The sequence below is a fragment of the Cotesia typhae genome, unplaced genomic scaffold, assembly GCF_013202065.1.
Source record: "Cotesia typhae breed Kobodo isofemale line unplaced genomic scaffold, CoteBio_Ctyphae contig_28, whole genome shotgun sequence".
In the NCBI taxonomy this organism is placed as follows: Eukaryota; Metazoa; Arthropoda; class Insecta; order Hymenoptera; family Braconidae; genus Cotesia; species Cotesia typhae.
In genome coordinates this window covers 851,772-874,435 of record NW_027423736.1, presented here as the reverse complement: position 1 = coordinate 874,435, position 22,664 = coordinate 851,772, and the positions used below count along the sequence as shown (strand labels likewise).

General features: G+C 30.3%; 2 protein-coding genes across 4 annotated transcripts; one reads left to right on the top strand and one right to left on the bottom strand.

Annotated features, from left to right (window-relative positions):
* Positions 1-671: 671 nt before the first annotated feature.
* On the bottom strand, positions 672-3,641 carry LOC141525944 (uncharacterized). 2 transcript variants are annotated; one of them, XM_074240647.1, is made up of 3 exons: positions 3,503-3,641; positions 2,665-3,006; positions 672-2,550 (listed from the first exon to the last, which is right to left on the bottom strand). In XM_074240647.1, the coding sequence occupies exons 2-3, from the start codon at positions 2,951-2,953 to the stop codon at positions 1,802-1,804; spliced, it is 1,038 nt and encodes a 345-aa protein (XP_074096748.1). In that variant the 5' UTR covers positions 2,954-3,006; positions 3,503-3,641; the 3' UTR covers positions 672-1,801. The 2 variants fall into 2 exon arrangements, with proteins under 2 accessions (XP_074096748.1, XP_074096747.1); XM_074240646.1 differs by having other exon boundaries at positions 672-3,006.
* A 6-nt stretch (positions 3,642-3,647) lies between these two features.
* LOC141525945 (uncharacterized) lies at positions 3,648-7,209 on the top strand. Of its 2 annotated transcripts, XM_074240649.1 has the most exons (5): positions 3,932-4,175; positions 5,405-5,808; positions 6,027-6,201; positions 6,699-6,873; positions 6,956-7,209. In XM_074240649.1, exons 1-5 carry the CDS (start codon positions 4,155-4,157, stop codon positions 7,153-7,155), a joined length of 975 nt encoding a protein of 324 aa, XP_074096750.1. In that variant the 5' UTR covers positions 3,932-4,154; the 3' UTR covers positions 7,156-7,209. The 2 variants fall into 2 exon arrangements, with proteins under 2 accessions (XP_074096751.1, XP_074096750.1); XM_074240650.1 differs by lacking the exon at positions 6,699-6,873 and having other exon boundaries at positions 3,648-4,175.
* Positions 7,210-22,664: the final 15,455 nt, after the last annotated feature.

The window sequence follows — 22,664 nt, the reverse complement described above, 5'->3', positions numbered from 1 at the left end:
TTTTTTCTCTTATAATTTGACGTATTCTTTTTGATCCCAAGTTGCGGTGAAAAATACGAGGCAAGTTACGGCACAGATTTCGCTCGAAAGTTGACTTGGAAATTCAAATAACCTAGAAATGTATCTGAAACTAAATTAAGTATTTAAATCCATAAATTGCAATAAGTTATTATATATAATTTTAAATTTAAGTTAAAGATATTTTGCTATAATAATTGATAAATATTCAGAAATTAAGTGTTAATTGAAAAAATATTATTTAAATTTAAATAATAAAAAAAAATTGTATATTGATTGCTAAAATAAAATAATAGTAATTGGTGGCATGTATTCTTTTATTTATTTATATTTGTTATTAATATATAGGAAAATCATAGGATTCTTATTTTATAAGAGATTTATATAAGTGTTAATTTCTCATGATATTGATTAAAATGTAGTTATTTGTTTTGTGCTACTAATTATAATGATTAATAACTGGGGATTCTTCAATAATATTGAAATTGCAAGTTACCTTAATTATTTGGAGTCAGGATAGGTTTAGACATTTTTTTTTTTACCCAAAGCGTATACAATAACAATAAAAATTTTTATTTATTAAATTTAAAGATTTTTCTAATCAGAATAGTAACGTACAAAATACGAAATCTCAGTGGAAATATTTAACAATGTTTTTATAATTTACACGTTTCATTTACATTATCTACACTTTTTTTTACATTATTTACATATTTTATTTACATTATTTACACTTATTCGTCCATGATTTAAGTTCATTTATAATAAATTCTTAGAGATCATTCTAACATTTCAATTACACAGAATGAATTGTTCAATTGTTCATCATTGACGTACGGATTTAACGTTTTCTTCACCCACACTGGCATTCGGTAGCATTTAGTTTTAACTTCATTTAACAATATAATTGTAATATCTTCTTCTAACGAAGTACATAAATACACCCCAAAATTTGTTGAAGACAAATTTAAAACTTCATAAAACGGCTTAACTTTTTTGAAATATTGGATAGCTAAAAGGTATTCATCATTATGTAAAATTATATTCTGTATAACACCAACTCCACCATTGTTATCAATTATAGTATTATCGTTTGTGTTAATAGAATAAAAAAATTTTTTTGTCTTCAAATTTTCATATTGAATCGAGCTTCCCTTTAAAGAAGCGCATATTGGGCCGTGTTCATGAACTTCGTAGGCTTTTAATTCTTTTAAATTTTCATTTGTAACATTATCAGTTTCGAAGTTATTGTGCTCCAGATTCCTTTTATAAATTTGTTGTAAGAGCTGGTTTGGTTTTCTTACAAGTGAACGGCTTAATCTGATGCTATTTTCATACGTAAACGCAGATATATCTTGTAATGAGCCATAAAGTTTATAGTCGTCAACAAGATGAGCTAAGCCGTGCGTGTTATACGAAAGAAATTCTAACCCGTAAATATTTTCAACATCAATTATGAATTTTTTTAGAGCTTCATCAGCGAAATTTTGACTTGCAACCGATGATGAGTCAGTAAGCAATACACGCATTGATGCATGTAAAAGTAACAAATTATTATACTGATCAGCTTGAATTATACCATGAGATACTACTATGAAAGTATACAATAACAATTGTCGAAATTCTGTCGCTTTGAATGTATGGTATTTATCTAATTCTCTTGGATTCCTGGCAAATTCGCGTGGACAATGATTCTGTAATATTGTCAAGCGATTAGATAAAAAATTTATTTCAAATTTTTGCAATTTACTTGCTTGACATTTTCCGAAGACAATAGCTTCTATCAATTTTTGGTTACGCCCAAACAGACTAAATGCATATATTCAAAAGGAATTTGGTCTACCAAATTTATTGGTAGTTTACGTATTGCCGATTCATTTTTGTGATGATCAACATCAATTAATTCTCGGTATTCCTTATCAGTCCTGTGTAAATGATCAACTCCTGGATAACGGCTTGATCTCTTATATATTATACCTTCAACTTTGCATTTGGAGCATGGATTTTTGGCGATATGGGATACGTGTCCTAAAACTGACGCCCGGGCAGGAGCATCCCCGATGAAACATCGAAATCGAATTGGTATTAATTTGTTATTATAATTAATTCCGCCTTTTTCAATAATACTCTCAGATTCATCGATGAAGTCTTTAAAAAATTCCTCAAAATTATTTGGCTTACTCGGTCCTTGATATATACCCACATGTTGTGGATTTCTATTACAAGGTAAGTTTACTATCCGAATTTGGATAGGCCAAATATGTACATTTTTATTTAGGTCCGCTCCGTCCGTGCTGAAGTCTATTATCAATTTATTCGGAATAGACTCTATTGGTACCTGGGATAACATAGACTGAAGCTTAAATTCCAAACCAATGTGAAGATATTCACCCGGCGGCACGATCTTAGGTTCAACTTTTTCTCGAGAAGTCTTCATGAGTGCTCGAGGGTCTTTAGGTAGAAATAATAAATGAGGATGTGTGCGTAAAACGCGTAGCAATGCTCTACTTTGCGTTTGATTTATACCATTATCTATCAAACATTTAGCCAAATTATTCACGAAAATCTCGTTATTAAACGAATTATTATGAATATCTTGTCCGTTTACAGGAAATTCAGTGTCAATAAAATATTCATTAATATTACCATTTTCATTAATAACATTCTTGTTATTGTTATAATTACTTTCACTGTCGTTAACGAAAAGCTCAGGACCTAGAACTGTAGCTGAAGTAGATTCAGAAGGTTGATCACAAGTAGTTGAAGTGTCAACATTTGCTACGACTTCTTGAGGTAGGCCAATCTTTACCAATAAATTATCATTGCAAATTTTACGGATTTTCCTTCTGTAGTCATCTGTTAAAGAATCCCAAGGTTTACGGCAGTTCAGCCGAAAAAATTTGCTGCGCTGTGTTGAGTCCATGTTGAAATCCATGTTGATGTCTCAAACAGTTAGTATTTTTCGGAGTCATCCAGAATATGATCAATCTGAAAAAGTTAGAATCAGGTAATATCGATCCAGTAAAATCTTAATTATTTTCATTAATATTGATAACTATTTAGTTCTACTTAATATCAAAAGCCATTCATAACCTATGAATCAATATCATAATACGTTGATATTAATACCCAGTGAACACTTATATAATAATTATATAAATTACATTTTTGGACATAGGATTTTCTTTAAATAAATTTTATCTAATATTTTTTTTTCTCTTCAACAATAAAGATGCCGACTGTTCAATTTTGATTTTATTAAAAAATAATTCTTATTTTCATTTGAACATATACATATAAATTGTGACAGTATAGAAACATGCTAATTGTAGATTATTTACTCAAAAATTAATATAATTAGAAAAATTCTAACAATTATTATAGTTTTTTAATGTAATATTCATATAGTATACTCTATAATTATTCATTAAATTAATCCATGTACAGTTAAATGAATTAACGCATAAACTTATATAATACTTACATGTGAATGATAAGATTTTCTCCTGTGTTAATACATTCACAGAAAATTACAATTTATTAATTTCTTGACTTTAAATTTTACACAATGAAAATAATGTAATAATTCAATGTAAACAACACTATCGTTGCACGTTCCTTATATAAACATGTTTTTAATGTCTGTAAATAAACATATATATTGTTTAAGCTTTTCAGCGTCGTATAAATCAATAAGCATACTACCAAAAAATCAAATAATTTAATTTTTTGCAATTTGTAAGTATTTACGGTATACAATACAATTTTAATATAACTGCTGTGCTGCAATAAATGTAATAAACAACGCCATATGACTTAAGATTTAACGATCAACTGAATAAGCGCTGAAGACACGGAGCTTACATAGAGCTAAGCTCCGTGCCTTTAGAAAAAAAAAAAAAGTATTGAGATTTTTATTATATCTTGTATGCATAGCAGCGGCCATTTTTGTAAAGAATGCGTCTTGACGCTACTTCGTTCTAACGTGATTAGTAGCATCATTAATATTTAATTATTGAATAATATTTCGCTGTACTATAATTAATTTTGAATATTAAGTTGGAAAAAATATTTATATTGCAATAAATATTAACAAATATAGGTGGTTTTATTAACGTCTCCTATTACTATAAACCATGCCAGGAGACAACAATGAGGTTAATTTTTATTATTTTTAATTTTTTATTTTATAAACTATTTGCATGACTCTTTAATTGAATTTTCAAGTTGTTAAAATGTATATATTTAATTTTTTGACATATGTATGCATAAAAAAATAAATTCAGCGAATGAAATTATTTCTATATTACTTTGTCGGCGATAGTTTGTTGATTAGACTTACAATTTTAAATAAATAATTTTTATAATAAATATAAACTTAACAATATAAAATCAGCATCAGAATTTATTTTTTTTATTCGAATTTTTGTTTCAAAGGTAAAAAGTTTCGGTTTTCCAGTTTGAATACTAAGATGAAGATTTCGAAAATATTTTTATCCATACACTAATATGATAAATATATCAATTTTATTATTGATATGTCGTTTTTAGAAAACTTTTTAGAATGCATGGCCACAATTATTAATAATAAATTAACTATTTGCAATTTATATTACGCATGTATCTTTTGTAACACATTATTTGCTACGATAACTGTCAGTTTACACTACAATCACCCATAAATTTTAAATATCTTGGTCAAGTGAGGTGTTCCTACTTAAAATAGGTTAAATATTTTCTTACATTACATTTTATTGTTTACAGCTGCAGATTTCTGGAGTCTACGATGTATATTCAATGACAAGAACCATATATATTGGTTCCTCAATATCGTGACATATCTTGGAATTATTTTAAATTGCCGTAAACAAAAATAATTGACCATGTCTTGAGTAAGGAAGTTCTAAACATAACTTTCTGTTCCTTGCGAAGCACTGAACAAAAAACCTGTACTTTAGTATATTATTGATGTTATTTTAGTCAACGACGTATTTAACGTTTCCTGTTTTATAAATTATATCAGCTTATTATCCATAAGAATTTTTTCTGAGTAACAATACTAATTGAAAAGCGTTCACTTCATGTAAATTATATTTTTAAATGAAAATTAAAAAATGAAAATTATTGAAAATAATTAGCTGTAAAGAATTACGTTATTTTCAATTCTTTTCGATTAGTATTTTTAAACAGGATTATCACTACTATAAATTATTGGTACATTAGTTCTTTATAATCAACAAGTTAATTATATTTATTATGATACACCTCACCTGTCGGTATGATTAACAGTTTGCAAATTTTTTTCCTGTCATCATACCTCACAGAATAACTCAAACTTGTATCTTTATTTTAAATAATATTTGTTTTTATTATTTTCTTTATGTAGAGCGGTGGCGAAAGTGACAACAGCAACAGTAGTATTTCACGCAGGCGCAAGAATCCTCAATTTAAATTTAGTGACATTGCTCAACAAAGACAACCTTCAAAAACGGGACAGAAAATTATTCCTCTCAATAAAAGTGGTCAACTGCTTAAAATTGTAGGAATACATCCCTTATCAAAAAACCATCCAGGATCTTTAAAAGCAAGTGGACTACCACAAAAACCTACTAACACTGTACAAAACAACAGTGAACTTTCACAGAGCCCTGCAGAGCTTTTACAGGGATCTGGAGAAGTTAAACAGAGAACTTTAACGGATTCTCATAGTTCAACTGAAGATCATACTCAGGATGGACGAGTCCTTCGCGAACTATTAAGAGTTTCGCAAACTAATAATTCGTTACTGAAGTAAATAAAGACTACCCTGTATATTGTATATTAGAATTGTTTTTACACTTATTAATATATAGACTCATTACTTTGTTAATAGTATTAACTGAGAGACATGGTTGCACACATGTTTCTCAGAGCTTAAAACATTTTATTCATAGTAGTACTGTAAAAAACATTGCATTAAAAGATATATTTTAAGTTAACATAAATTGATAAAAAAACAATGATTTCAGTGAACTATCACGGAAGGTTGATGATCAAGGAAAGAAGTTAGACGAATTGAGCAAAACAGTTCGGCAGCGTCAAAATCAACTGATTACTGGTGTAAAACCTGATTTTATACCATTTAAAACTGTAACTGAAGTGACTGAGTATGAAAAAGCAACGGAAGACGATAGAAGTTTATTGGTGAGTATTATATAAATAAGATTTGATCATAAAATTAAACCAAGACTTCGGCTAATTCAGAAAGAACAAATCTTGTTCAATCGTGCTAAATTTTTGATATATCACCAAAATCATTAGCGACACAACGAAAATTTTAATAAAGTACTATTTCATGTGAAAGGTTTTCATAATTTGCAAACATTTGAACCGGTGTATGAATTTTAATTTTGAATTTATGATGACAATATTAGTCGTTTGAAAAAAATCATAAGAGAAAATATTTATTGAGGATCTCATTTTCTACAACTTGTGCAGAAAAAAAATGTTGACTAAAATAATATGTTCACCATAATATCAAACATTTTTACTGTTTATTTCAAAATAAGGGCTAACACCCTGTTCATAAAAAATTAATAATAAATGATTTTGGCTAAAATACAAACATCATATATATTTATTTGATATCCACATAAGATTAACAAGCAGCATGCAATAAACCTTATTCTCATCTTTTTCAGAAAAATTATATAACCGCTTTCAGAGGCGGAAAAACATTAAATGAAAATGTTAGATATATTCTGAAAAACGATTTGGTTCTGACAGAGAACTTGTTGTCACAGTATAATTATTTTGAAACAAGCAAAGGCAAACCTAATACTTTAGTTGGCAGCGCACTCGATCGTGACTTATTCAGTCAGTCTTCTATAATTTTTATTCATTTATTATTTTCAGTAGTCAATTTTTGTCACTTTATTAATTTTTTATATCATTTCAGCGGCTTTACAATCGATGTACCCCTGCATTACTGTGCAACTATACCATGAAGCAATGAAACATGCACTGAAAGCAGCTGATTCAAGAACCAAAATTAAACAAAAATCTCCATCGGAACCATCGAAGAAAAGAAAGAAAAGTACGGATTTTTCCAATGATTTTTACTCAAATTCTCAAGAAAATCAGCCTCCTGCTCTCTGATAATAATAATTTTATTTTTATTTACTTTTTTTATGTAAAGTGTCCTATTTAATATTTTAAAATTGTAAGCGATATGTCTATTTATGCACATAACTCTATGTAATAGTGTATTTGAAAACTTTAAAAATACTGGTGAATAAAATTTATAACGGTAATGAAATTATCTGCTTTTCGTAAAAAATAAAAAATAATTTTTAATAATTCATACGTTTCGAGTAAGCAATTTTTAAATATATTTTGTTAACTGCGCCACCTGGTGGCAAATTGTAGCAATTTTTTTTACCGATAAAAATATCCACGATATTATCAGTAATATTTGTCGATAAGTTATCATTTTCAGTAATAAAACAGGATATTTTCACAGGCGACTTTTCAATGAGAAACAGTTGATGGCAACTTGACGAAAAGTTGATGGCAACTATTTCTCGACAATTGTTGCCGTCTTCTTGGCGCCACCTTGCGGCAGTAACTTTCCGTAAATTTGGGGTGAATGTTGACGACAAGTTGCGGCCAACATGGCTATCAGGGTAGTTGCTCAGAAAGAGTTTCCTTCAATATGCCGCTAGGTCGCTAGCAACATTAGATTTTACAGATGTTGGCTGCAAGTTCATGACTTCTTATTCAGAAAGATGGCGTGAATGTGCGGCCGTAACGTAAAAGCAACTTGACAGAAACAGTTCCTCAATCATAAATTGTCAGTAAGTTGTTGTCAAAATTCTACATCAACTTGCGGTACACTTGACAACAATAATTGGTTAGTAAACTTGTTGACGACAACTTGCATGCAAATTCATCTGTGACTTGATTTCACGTTGCTTGTAGAAGAAATATACAACTTGTGGGTAAAAATTAATCTGAAAATAGTTTCCTGAAAGAAGTGGAAATTTCGACTGCAATTTTTTAATGACAAATTAATTGTAAAATAAGATATCACGTTGAAATATTAAGTGTGAATTGAAATACAAATTTATTTTTCAAGAATAAATAAAGAAGTGAACGATTAAAACTTTATAACTCAAAAAATGTGCTTGCATATTTTTTTTTTTTATTCAAATTTTTTGATATTATGTTTGAGTTAAAAATATTTCATTGACTGCTTTTTCAATTAGAAACGTTAATGAATACTATCTTAACAGTCATGTTGAATTTTTATAATAAAAAACTTTATTAGCATGACAATGTTTGAATTCTATTTACGCTAGTGAAAATTTTTCGGAGTATTTCTTTGAAAAAGTCTTTAAAAGATAATTTTTTTTTTATAGTTTTTCGGAAAGAAGCCCGAAAAATTTCCACCGGGATAATATAAAAAATATAAAATCAATCTATATCGTACATGGATTTGAATTTTCGATTGGTATATTTCAAAAGTGGAGTAAAGTGTAAAGGATAGATTATGTTATCGTTCAGTAAAACCGTACAATAAAATGAATATGGCAATTATAGCCCATTTTAACAATTTGTATTGAATCTATTACATCTTTATTATCAATTACATAAAATGCTATGATGTATCCTAATGAATATAAATAATATGAACGCACATGTATAATAAATTTTATAAATCTTTTTTGAACCAAAATTATATTAAATTTTAAAATGATTATTGCTATAACAGCACATCGTTTCCCAAAATTTTATGTATAGTTTGATTGTGAAACAATATCTTATTATAATGCTCAATGTCATCAATACTTATAAATTATAAAACATAGGTAAATTACATTTTATTATTAATATAATCTACACTAGTCACAAAAATTAAGGGATATAAAAAAAATTCCAAATTTTTTGGTGATTTTCAGCGAGCTGTAACTCCGAGGAAAATGATCGCACAGAAAAAAAAAAAAAGCAAATTGTAGCTCCAAGTGTCTAGTTTTTAGATATGACCATGAAAATTTTTGTCATCGTCAGGTCTGGAGAAATCCTAAGAAAACTACTGAAAAAAATTTTTCGAAATTTTTTTCGTCTTAAAAAGGTCTACGGGCTTCAAAAAGTTTTTTCGATTGTTTCGTTTAAAAGCTCTTTTAGTAAATTTAATACCCTTTAATTTGACGTAATCAAAAAGCCTGTACGATAATTTGCCGCGGAGTTATCGTCAATCAAAGCAAAAAAGTTTTTTTGACTTTGGAAATCAATAACTCTGGAAATAATGACCGTATAGGAAATCGAAGGAGGGTTTTGAAAACTACACAATATTCTCTATAAGAAAACGTAAACCGCTTTTGAAGAAAAAATTTTTTTGAATTGAAAACTCGGACTGAAAAAAAGACAAAAATTCGCATAATTAAGGATATTTGGATAACTTGGTATAACTTCGGATAAAATGGATGAACGAAGGATATCGTTGGTAATTTTTAACTTCAAAGTGTCCCCTAAAATCCCTAAGAAATTCAAAGCGCTGCGATTTTTTGTTCATAGTGCCCAGAAGCTTCAAATTCTGTGTTTTCGCAAAAATCACCATTATGAGCAATTTTGTGATTTTTATTCATTTTTCCATTGAAAAAAATTTTTTTCAAAATTCTTTATTTTTCGATTAAAGAGATTGATTTTTCAAGAAATTTGAAAAAAAAAAGATTTCAATTTTTTTCGAAAATTTTTTTCGAAATTTTCTCAATTTTTTTCGACTGTTGTTTTACCGCCAGCATTAGCGTTACCCAAAGCGTACCACGTGGAGGTTGCTCGGTCGGATTTACGCTTCTCACACACACACGTGTGTGTGTGTGTGTGTGTGTGTGTGTGTGTGTGTGTGTGTGTGTGTGTGTGTGTGTGTGTGTGTGTGTGTGTGTGTGTGTGTGTGTGTCTTTGTCTGCGTGTTTGTCTGTTTGCAGCTGCCGAATGACCTCTGTACGCACGGCAGTAACTGCTCAGTACCGTGTATTGCCACCTCTGTTCCGAATCACAGCTCGTAAACGCTCTTGCATGTTGATGCATCGTCGAATATCACGTTGCGAAATTCCTTGCCAACAACGTAACAACGCTTGAGTCAACTGATGAAGATTGTGCAGTTGCGGATAGTCTCGCCGCAATCGACGCCCAAGCATGTCCCAAACATGCTCAATTGGGTTCAAATCAGGACTCATCGCTGGATGATTAAGCGTTGTTACGTTGTTGGCGCGGAGAAAAGTTCGCGTACGAACTGCAGTGTGAGGACGAGCATTATCCTGCATCAAAATGAACCGTCTTGCCCCCATGCGTGTGCGCATAGGCAGGACGTGTGGCTCCAGAATTTCGTCGACGTACCTATCGGCAGTCAACGTCCCACGAACGATGACCAACGGGGTTCTGGTATTGAAGGACACGCCTGCCCACACCATGACTGATCCACCATTGAAAGCTGTAACTGGTCTCGTAAAACCATCCCGATCTCGTTCTCCACGACGGCGCCAAACGAGAGATCGTCTATCGCTGCCATGAAGACAAAATCGAGATTCGTCAGTCCATAATACACTGGTCCACTGTCTACGACCCCAATGGTGATGATCATGAGCATAGGCCAATCGGGCTCGGCGATGTCGTGGAGTGAGCATAGGCACGCGATTTGCGCGTCTAGCGCGTAGTCCTTGCTCTCGAAAGCGATTTCGAACCGTCGATGCCGATATGTGTTGTTGGGGAGGACATTGTCGACGATTGCGAAATTGATGAGCGATCGTGTGGGCATGCGCAGTAGGGTTTCGACGAGCTTCTCGAATGATAGCTCGATCATCACGCTCGGTAGTGATTCGTAGTCTACCTTGACCCGGACGACGATCGTAACTTTGAGTCGCGCGTTAAATCGGGCATAGGCCCGACTGATAACGGACTGGCTCACTCCCATAGAAGCTGCTACTTCCACCTGACTGTAGCCCTCTTGAAGGAGGGTAACAATGCGAGCCACATCTGTGGCAGCTAAATGTCGACGAGGCATATCAAAAGGTGCTTATCAAAGAAAAGCTTACATAAAATTCACGTAAGGAATTTAGGCTAAAAAGAAAACGTAAAATTCAAGTTTTGTGTGAGGAAAAGCCGAACTCCGCGGGGGTATATCAATTTGTTTTTATTGAATTTTTAAAATGAGATTTAAAACTAAGGCAGTTGTAGCGGACAGAAAAAATTGAGTTAATTTTTTTGACAATAGTGAAGCATTCTGAAGACGATAAAAAAAAAAATTAAAAAAAAATTTTTGATAAAAAAATTTCGAAAAAAATTTCGAAAAAAATGAAAAATTTTTTTTTTTTTCAAATTTCTTGAAAAATCAATCTCTTTAATCGAAAAAATAAAGAATTTTGAAAAAAAAAATTTTTTTCAATGGAAAAATGAATAAAAATCACAAAATTGCTCATAATGGTGATTTTTGCGAAAACACAGAATTTGAAGCTTCTGGGCACTATGAACAAAAAATCGCAGCGCTTTGAATTTCTTAGGGATTTTAGGGGACACTTTGAAGTTAAAAAATTACCAACGATATCCTTCGTTCATCCATTTTATCCAAAGTTATACCAAGTTATCCAAATATCCTTAATTATGCGAATTTTTGTCTTTTTTCAGTCCGAGTTTTCAATTCAAAAAAATTTTTTCTTCAAAAGCGGTTTACGTTTTCTTATAGAGAATATTGTGTAGTTTTCAAAACCCTCCTTCGATTTCCTATACGGTCATTATTTCCAGAGTTATTGATTTCCAAAGTCAAAAAAACTTTTTGCTTTGATTGACGATAACTCCGCGGCAAATTATCGTACAGGCTTTTGATTACGTCAAATTAAAGGGTATTAAATTTACTAAAAGAGCTTTTAAACGAAACAATCGAAAAACTTTTTGAAGCCCGTAGACCTTTTTTAAGACGAAAAAAATTTCGAAAAATTTTTTTTCAGTAGTTTTCTTAGGATTTCTCCAGACCTGACGATGACAAAAAATTTTCATGGTCATATCTAAAAACTAGACACTTGGAGCTACAATTTGCTTTTTTTTTTTTTCTGTGCGATCATTTTCCTCGGAGTTACAGCTCGCTGAAAATCACCAAAAAATTTGGAATTTTTTTTATATCCCTTAATTTTTGTGACTAGTGTATATAACTATATATACTTATATATAATTATATATGGAACAATATATAATCTTGCTTGACTGTATGTTGCTCCATATATAGTCATATATAATTATATATGATTATATATAACCTCATATACAATTCCATATATAATCATGTATAATTATATATGATTATATATAATTTTATATAATTATATATGTGATTCCATATATAATCATATATGATTATATACAATTATATATGATTATATAGAAAAATTTTTTCTCGGGTAATTTGCGTTAGGAATCATTTATTCTTGTATTTTAAATTAATATTAAGCTATACCTGTAGGTATTGTGTAATTAAAGTCGATATGTCATTTTTTCATGAAAAAGAATATCAGCAACGGTAGTATCTTTAATGCCAGATTAATAATTGGTTTTTTTATTTCGCCCTACAATGCTTTAATTCTTTCAATAATTGGTACATTTGGTCCAGATGCAGATGATACAGTGAATTCACTTCTTAATACACTACTCACAAAAATTGAAGGAATAAAAAAATGCAAATTTTTTTAGATTTTTGACAGGCTGTATTTTAGCGGAAAATGATCGTATCGCAAAAAAATGCAAAAAGACAAACAAAAAAAAAAAAAAATTTTTTTTTTACAAAAAAAAATTTTCAACTTCCCGCTAAGAAAATCGATGATTTTCAAGATTGGGGAAGTTATTGTTTTCATCCCGTTTTACGAAAATCGAGTTTTCATCGAATCTCGGCGTTTTGAGGTCCTAGTAAGCTTCCCTGACTATTCCCGCGATGGTGTCCGTATGTCTGTATGTACGTACACTGTTAAACATTTTCTAAAATTACAATCATACTATTGTTATGTAAGAAAATTTTTCTTTACATATTTATTAATTATAAAAAAATCGAGTATAATTTTATTTAAATTTTAACGATTCCCAGATAGCAATATGACGTCTTTTACAGTTCTTAAAGAACTCTTATTTAAGATTTAGACGTCAGAATTTTGATCAAAATGAGGTCTCCAAGACGTTTCGAGGACGTCCAATGCGCCACCTAAAGAGTGAGTCAGGACTTCATAGAGAGAGTTCTTAAAGAGCTCTTTTTCTGACTTCAAAAAAGAGTTCTTAAAGAAGTCAGAATTAAGAGCCCTTTCTGACTCCAGAAAAAAATAGTTCATAGAGGGTGATTTTCAGGTTTTAATTCTAATAATAATAATAAAAAAGAGCTTAAATTGAGAATAATCAAGTATATTAAAATATATTTTCTTCGAAGTAAAAAAAAAAAAAAATGCTATCGCTCGCAGCTTAGAATATGAATTTACTAGCGGTCACCCATCCAAGTATTTACCATGACTAATGCTGCTTAACTTCAGTGATGTGGTGTCCTCTGGTCTGCCTTGGCTATAGCTGCTCCTAATGAGATAATAAATTTTTTTCTACATAAGCTCTTATGTTCACATAAGATTATAAACGACTTATAGCAACGATAAAAAACTTGATATCAACTTTTCTACCCAAAAATAAAAAAATTACCTTTCGATTTAATTATCGATAATGATTTAATTTTTAATAAGTAGAATTACTGAACGTTTTGTTATTTATGATAATATTTTTATAATACAAAAATAAATACACAGCGAAATGAGTTCACTCGAATGCGATTATTTTTATTTTTCTATCATTTTAAAAATTCTTCAATAACGTGAAAAAAATTTTTCTGTTCCTTATTTTGACGACGTACATAATCAGAAAAAACCTATTCAAGAGCTCCTATTCTTGATGTCTTACGAAGTCAGAAAAAGAACTCTTAACGAGCTCATATTTTTAATGTCTTGGAAAGTCGAAAAAAAGACTTCTTAAACAGCTCATTTTTTTGACTGCTTACGAAGTCGGAAAAAGACTTCTCAAAGAGCTCATATCTGTGATGTCTTATAGAACTTAAAAAAACCTTCTTAAAGACTTCTTAATTAAGAGTTCCGAAAAATGAGGTCTTTAAGACGTCACATTTGGAGTTCTCAAGGAAGTTTTGAAAAGACATCTTTAAGAAATCCTTCTGACTTGGATGTTGTCTGGGTTGTAAAAGATAATTCGAGTGCGGTCATTAAGTGTCTCGTTCGATTTTTGCAAAAGGCCCAGGGAAATTTCCGTAATTAGTCTGAGGGCTCAGGTATATTAAAGAGATTAAATAGATAAATGGGAGTTTTGTTATACGTAAGCAAACTCACTTATACTTAAAATAAGAAATACTTAAGTAATGATAAAGAACAGTAGATAAAAGATTTATTTTAAACCAAAAGATTTTAGAATAACTTAATTACACAATTTTAGTGTTGAGAAAAATATCGAAATAAATTTTAATATTGCACTTTCTGAAATAATTTTTAGACAACAAAAATTAAATATGAAATGAGAAACAATTAAAAAAAATAAAACTTGAAAGTTAAATAATTTAAAATAAACAAATTTTAAATAATTAAATTCTAAAATAATACAACAAAATTATAAAACGACAGAACAAAAATATTTCTACAAATAGATAATTGAATTCAAGAAAACGTAAGAGATGTTAGATTCAAGTACATATTTATTCATACGATTTAAATAAATAAATTAATGTAGGCAGTACAAATGTATGTCTTTGTCTATGCGTAAATGCGCTTACGTATACACAAACACATAGATGAATAATAGAACATAAGAGTAAGTGAGAAAGTATGTTGCATTCTGACCCAAGTAGAGGGACTCATGCAACATTTTTAGACAAATTTAAGAGAGAGGGTAAGGGCCCAAGATAATAGACAAATAATTGGTTATTTGTTTCCCCCAATGAGTGGAAATTAGTTACGCCCTAAAATTCGACACCTCGCAATTGTCACCAAAAAATCTCTCTCGTTGTCCTGACGTCCTAGTGTTAACATCGTAAATAGTTTAAATAAGTCTCAATAGACCACGTGTAAATCAATTGTATAGAAATAAAACATTTGTAAAGGTAAAGTAAAATCGTTAAGTGAAACCAACTAAAATAAATTAAATCAACAAGGTTCATCAAATTTTTATCAGGTATATTTTAAATGATTAATATTTGTGAATTAGTAATTTTGTAAAATCGTTATATGAAAGGAAAGTTAGCTTCAATCACTGCGTTATTATTGTAACTATTGTAAATTAACTAATGATATTAATTTTAGATTAAAACAATATATGTATTAAAATTATTCAACTACATCAATTTATTCAAACAAACCTATCATTCTCAATAAATTAAACTCGGAAGTTCCCGGTCTATTAGCCTAACACGCTAGGATCGAATACTTAAACACATTAAATATTTTAAATGTAAAATTAATTAATTACCCTAAATTAAATATTTTTACATAACACTATAAAACAAATGATATGTAAAATTACAAATCAGTGTATAGCAATGCGAAATAAAATATAATTCATGTAATTTTTCAACACCTGTCAGGAAATTTACAAAGATGTATAGTAATTTTTTTACAATCTTCTTGTATAAACCTAACACGCATTGAAATATTACTAATTTTTAGTCTATGGTTATTTATGTGCAATAATAAATTCGAAGCACCATTTATCTATTATAAATTTTAATATTTCGCTCAAACGATCATTTCGAAATCAATATATTTGAAGGAGTATATGTTAGATTTTAATCTTCTATATTATTATAAGAGATTCCTATCTATATAGTCACTTATCACGATATCTCGGGAACCATCAGACCTAGAATCTTGAAATTTGGTAGGAATATTATTTTTGCAATGTAGAGATCAGCTAAGAACGGATTTTAAGAAATTCCTTCCCCAAAGGGGTTTGCGGCGGCGTTAACAATGAAAAATTCCCGTTTTTAAACTATAGCTCCTATCGACTCCAAATTTGGTAGTAATTTTCTGTCAGAGATGTAGAAATAGTATATGAATGAATTTTATGGTAGACTACCCCACAGGGGTTATGGGGGTGAGTATCAACAATGAAAATTTTTAGTTTCAAACTATAGCTGCTACAGACTCCAAATTTGGTAGGAATTTTCCGTAAGTGATAAAAAATCATTTATGAACGAATTTTACGATAGCTCACCCGACAGAAGATTGCGGGAGTGGGTATATTAACAATAAAAATTTTTAATTTTCAAGCTATAGCGCTCATAAACTTCAAATTTGGTAAGAATCTGCTACATGGACACTGTTATGCATTGATGTGTTAAGTGCTATGGAAATCCTATGTACTTCCCGTGAAAAAATTTTCTGATCAGACTATATCAGGTCTGATATAAACCGTCCATATCAGGCCTGATATGGTAATTGGCCATATCAGACTATATATGCCTTGATATAAGTATATCAGACTATAGACCCGCCCGGGTAAAAAAAAATTATATATAATTTTATTATATAATTATGTATGAAAAATAGCCATATATAATTATATAGAATTAGGTATCATTATAAATAATTAGTTCCATAAAAAAAAAATCGGCGCGTGTGGGAATCGAACCGTGGACCTGACGCTTGGTAGACTAATTCACTACCTGTTGACCGAAGAGACTTACTTGAAACGCACAGTTTGTTTTAACTACAAGTAATGCAAATCTTATACATGATCGGTTTGTAGTGAACAAAATTTTCCATCTAATTTATTAATTATTAATTATCAATATATAAGTAATAATGGTATCTATATGTAGATTTATAAAATTATCTACATATACATGAAATCGCAAAAATGATTCTACGATATTGTTAAGGTAGTTAACGAACTACGGCTTTAGAATTTATAATTCCTTTAAAATTAAAAAAATAATAGAGGTCGAATCAGAATTAAAAGCTCAAATTTTGATGTAATTATTTTTGTTTAGTATATGGAATTATATATAGCTGGAGGGCCCGACTAACAATTTATGAACTTGACAAAACTAATAATTTTTGTGAAATTAAATTTTTTATAAGTTCCTATTATTTCATTCGCAAAATACTATTGATTGAAAGATTGTTAATCATTGGAGTAACAGACTCTTGGATAAAAAAAGAGAATGCTTAATAGTAATCACAAAATACCCACCTGAGTAAAAAAAAAATTATATAGAGTTCTATATGATTCATTTATATGAATATTATATATTATATATTATATATATTACATATTATATATATTATATATGAATTATATAGTTTTTACTCTGGTATGCTTTTATATGAGTATGTAACTAAGATATAACTAGATAAGACTACTTATGTACTGATAAGGGTATATCCGACTATATGAAGCCTTATCAAGTCATATCAACTCTGATCAGGGATTTTTTTTCAAGTTTATCAAAGTATATATAACTTTATAAGGTTATATCAGGCCATATCAGGACCTATTAAGAAATAATATAAAATTATATATGAGCTTATCAAGCTATATCAAGTCTGATCAGAATATTTTTATTCAAGTAGACATATCAAGTTGATAAGGCTTGATATGGCCAATTTCCATATCAGGACATATCAAAAATTAAATATGGACCTATCAGGTCATATCAGACCAGATATGAATATATCAAAAATTGTTACATGGCCTTATCAACTCATATCAAGCCTGATCAGAATATTTTTCACGGATTAACACACTATTGCATAACAGAGTCCACATATGAGGTAGAAATGATTTAAGAGCGGATTTAATGACAACCTACTCCAAATATGAATTGCGGGGGTGGGTGTTAACAATGAAAATTTAAAATTTTCAAGCTATACTTCTTATAGGTTCCAAATTTGGTAAGAGTCTGCTATATGTATGGTAGAAATGATCTCAGAGTGTATTTTATGATAACTTACTCCAAAGATGCGGAGGTGATGATTGTCAAAAACCGATTTAAATATTTTTCTTTCTTAATAATTATATTTTCTTACAACAATCATCTCTTTAGCAGCGGCTAAAAAGTTATTATAAGGTTTCCAAAATTTTACTTTACATGTAGCTATTCAGTCAACGGACTAAGAGATTAACATACATTTCATTTTTGCTGATCACTATAACCGATGAATTATTCTTATTACGGAGGAAATTTTAATTAACAGCAAAATTCGCTGCACTTTAAGTTAGGCAGATTTCAATTTCACTAATGCGACCAACAATAACTTTAACTGAAACTTTCAATGCTCATTACAAATTTTTTTCTTCGTGTCTGTCAATCAATACAATACTCCAATTAAATTTCAAATTTAAATTTACAAATACAATTTTATAAACGCCCAGCGGAGCGGCGGGTAACAACTAGTTTTTATAATATTCAATGAATTATAAATAATGTAAAAGTTAGTTATTTTCCATCAATAAACAGCATCAAATAACACAAATAATGTGCGGCTCGCGTTCGATTCTTAGTTAGAGTTAATATTATTTTCACTTTATATCGTCTAAGTTGTAATAATTAGGTCTACGTGAGATTCCAAATCTAGTCAGCGCCTCATAAAAATTAAATGACAACAAATATTAAATCAAATCTTTCTTTTTTATTATTTCAATTCAAGTAAAATTCAAGAAAGTATTGTAATTTTACAAACTTAGCTAAAACCATAGCTCAAACCGTAGGCTAAACACGGACAGAGCCATTGGTAACGTTCCAAGGCTCATTTCAAGAATATCTAATCATTACACCAAGCCTTGGATCAGGCCTAGGCCAGCTATTACTTCCCAAGGCTTGATTTGAAAATATCTAACCATTGGGCCAAGCTTCGGGCGAGGCTGAGGCCAGTGATCACTTTTCAAAATTCAGCACATAACAAACGGCCCAAGGCTCGGCTAATTGTCTCCTGATTAGAAAAAGAGATTTGAAAAGATTCGAAATGGCTCAAAGAGATTAAAAAGATTTAACTTGACGAATATATAGATATACATTTTGAATGTGTTAAATCTTATAAAATCTTTTCTTTTTTAATAAGAGTCGACATTGGCTAACCCTACCTGAGCAGCAACGTACGTCATTTGGATTGTAAAAATTTTTCCGTGACCCTGAGTCTTTAGAGTCATGGACAGCGAGGCAAATCATCCATTTGCGTATCTGAAGTTTTTCCGAGTCTCTAATTCTTAAGGGTCACGGCCAACTACGCAAATCCTGGGATTTGGAAATTTTTCCGTGGCTATAAGTCTAAGTCCTTGCAGTCACAGACAACGTCGTTAAATCGACCATTTGCATCTAAAATTTTTCTGTATCTCCAACCTTTGGAGTCACGGACAACAACGTACATCGTTTGAATGTTGGATATTCATCCGTTTCTTCTAAGTCATTGGAGTCACGAATAACGAGATGCATTTGACCGTTCCTTTAAGATTTTCCGTGTCTTTAAGTCTTGGAGACACGGATAACAAGATGAATTCGTCCGTTCTTTTAAGATTTTCCGTGTCTTTAAGTCATTGGAGTCACGGATAACGAGATTCATTTGTCCGCTCCTTTAAAATTTTCCGTGTCTTTAAGTCATTGGAGTCACGGATAACGAGATGCATTTGTCCGTTCGTTTAAGATTTTCCGTGTCTTTAAGTCCTTAGCGTCACGGATAACGAGATGCGTTTGTCCGTTTTTTTGAAGATTTTCCGTGTCTTTAAGTCTTTGGAGTCACGGATAACGCCATAAATAGTTACTAAACATAAATAGTTTATTAACTTTCTTATCAAGTTTTAACGTGCTCAGAGACACAGAAAAATCGCTAGAAATAGCCATTTTTTTCACTTTTTTAGAGTCACGGATTTTCCGTGGATGGTGTCTTTAGCAGCACCGGAAGACAGTTAACGCTCATTAATCTTTAAATCATTTCTCTCCCACAATCATCATTCCAATTTTCAGCTATTTCTAGCAATTTGTACTTAAGGTAAGCGTTTTGAACCTGGATTACTTTTTTATGCTTTGAATCTAGGGGCTTGTTACAAAAAAAGCACATATTTTTGAAGTCGAACTCACTATTAATTGGCAATGGTAATACCGAACATTGAGATAGTGATGGTACCGAAAATTCCACCGTTTCTTGTTCACTTAGCTTTCTTTTTTTCGCTGGTGATGCATCAAGTCTTGCAGAATATCGCCCTCTGCAAACGATGTGGACTTGAACAGATTCCTTTCCTTCCCCAGATTTCCATAAAGTGCCTTCTCTCTTCTTACTCTTCTTAATAAACGTGCTTAATTGGCTTTTTTCAAGAACACATACTTTGAAGTCGCCGATAGCGTTCCCACACAGAGTACAAACATCGTCAATGTTCATGATGAAACTGAAATAATATTCAATCAATAAATATTTAATAATTAAAACTGTAATTTTTTATAGTTTTGACTTAAAATTTTTTATTATTTTAGTGATTCGACTACAACTTAGAAAAAATTTTCACAAATCTAAGCAAATTTTTTTCGACTGAATAATTTATTCATTTTTCTATGAAAATTGAAGTGGCAGAAATTTGACAATTTTTTGAATTTTTTTTTTTTAATTTGTGCAAAACAAATTAGAAAAAAAAATTTATTTGTAGAAATTAAAATTTCAATTTTTTAATAACAATTTTTATGATAAATGTGTTGGTTAAATAATTTTAAAAAATAGTCAAGTGACAGCTAACTTTTATGTCATTATTTATGACACTGAAGTTACCAGACGTCTAAAAATTTTTAATTTTTTTTTTTTTTAATTAAATTACAACTAAAAACATATATATAAAAAATTGCACTTCTGGTTTTTCAAGTTTTTAACATGTGATATTTTTCTTTTTTAATTATATCCCTCGCGGTCCTACAGCCATCATGGATCCACAATGGTTTTATGAAGGGTCCACCAAGGATCCACAATAAAATGACCCTGGAACCACAATGGATCCGCTGTGGTTTTTTGCCATTCTACCATAATGGTTCCCAAATGTTTCCATTGTGGTTTCACGATGGATCCCAAATGTTTCCATCGTGGTTCCGTAGTGGTACAAAAGTGTTACTATCGTGGGTCCATAATGGTTCATAAGTGTTTCCACCGTTATTCCAAGATTGTTTCTTCGTGTTTCCATCGTGGTTCCACTACGTTTCACAGGTGTTTCCACCACTGTTCCATGGTGGTCCACTCATGTTTCCATAATGGTTCGACGATGATTATGGCATTGTTCTATTATAGTTTCATTACGGTTTTGTAATTGTTAAACGTATTTAATTTTGACTTCATGTTTTTTGTTTTCACGTTACAATAATAATAATATTATTCATAATAAAATGCTAATATCTAGTTTTACAAATATAATAAATAAATCGTGAAAATGTTAAGAGCGACGTGGAATTCTAGGCTCTCTTTTATTCTCTGCTAACTTGCTGCTGATCCACTTACGGACATGGATGTCAATGTCATCAACAGAGCCAGCAGAATACTTTATTCTATATTTTTTTTGCATGTGCCTGCATATTCCTGCAAATAAATACAAAAACAAAGTTTATTAATAGGTTCGATTACTATTTGATTATTAGCATAAGTGCACTCACTAGCGAGCGCGCGCGCGCGCGCGCGCGCGTGTGTGTGTATGTGTGTGTGTGTATGTGTATGTGTGTGTGTGTGTGTGTTTATTTGCCGCAGTACCTCCTTAAAGGTTAATTAAAAAAAAAAAAAATAAATAAATAATTCATGATAATTAACGTTTTTTTTTTTATAAATAATTAAAACAGTAAACTCATCAATCGCTTGAATATCTTTGAAATATCATGAGTACTTAAGACATATGGTTTTAGATGGTCAGAACTCTTTTTTTTTCATTAAAGAAAAAATTATGAAATTTTATTCTATACCTTATTAATCAATTAGTCAAATTATCTAATTAGAGTCAAATAATCATCAAATGAAAAGATCCAAAAAAAGCTCAGAACATCAAGATTGTGTTACTGGAGAAAATGATTTGAGTGATTCACATAAATTGTTATTAATCGCTAAATGAAAAAGAAATTATGATATTATTTGTCGAATTGAAAATATTGTAAACGGTTGAAGTCGCCGAATTCATACAAATAGTTCTAAATCGACTAATAAAATAGAAATTATAATATTATTTGTTGATTTAATATTTTCTCCGAAAGTCTTGTAGAATAAATAAATTGAAACGCTTTTGAATCTATTCAAAAAAATAAATTTCTGAATCCGTTTTTTTTAATCAGGGTATGCAACAATTTAACTTTTTTCCAGAATTTAATTTAACACAACACAATTATTAAAATAATTAAACGCCGGCGTGACACAATGCACATGTGTTTTGCTTTTGGTCATACTAGTTGCTTGTAACGGGCAACGCCTGCGCACATGACGAAAACAATGACACTGAAATTAGAAGACACTTGACGATTTTTTTATTTTTCTTGAAAAACAAATTATAGAAAATTATTTAAATAAATGTAATTAATAGTTTTTAAATGCTCTGAAACATGATATTTTTCACATAATATTTTTTTGTGATAAATTAATTTGTTAAAA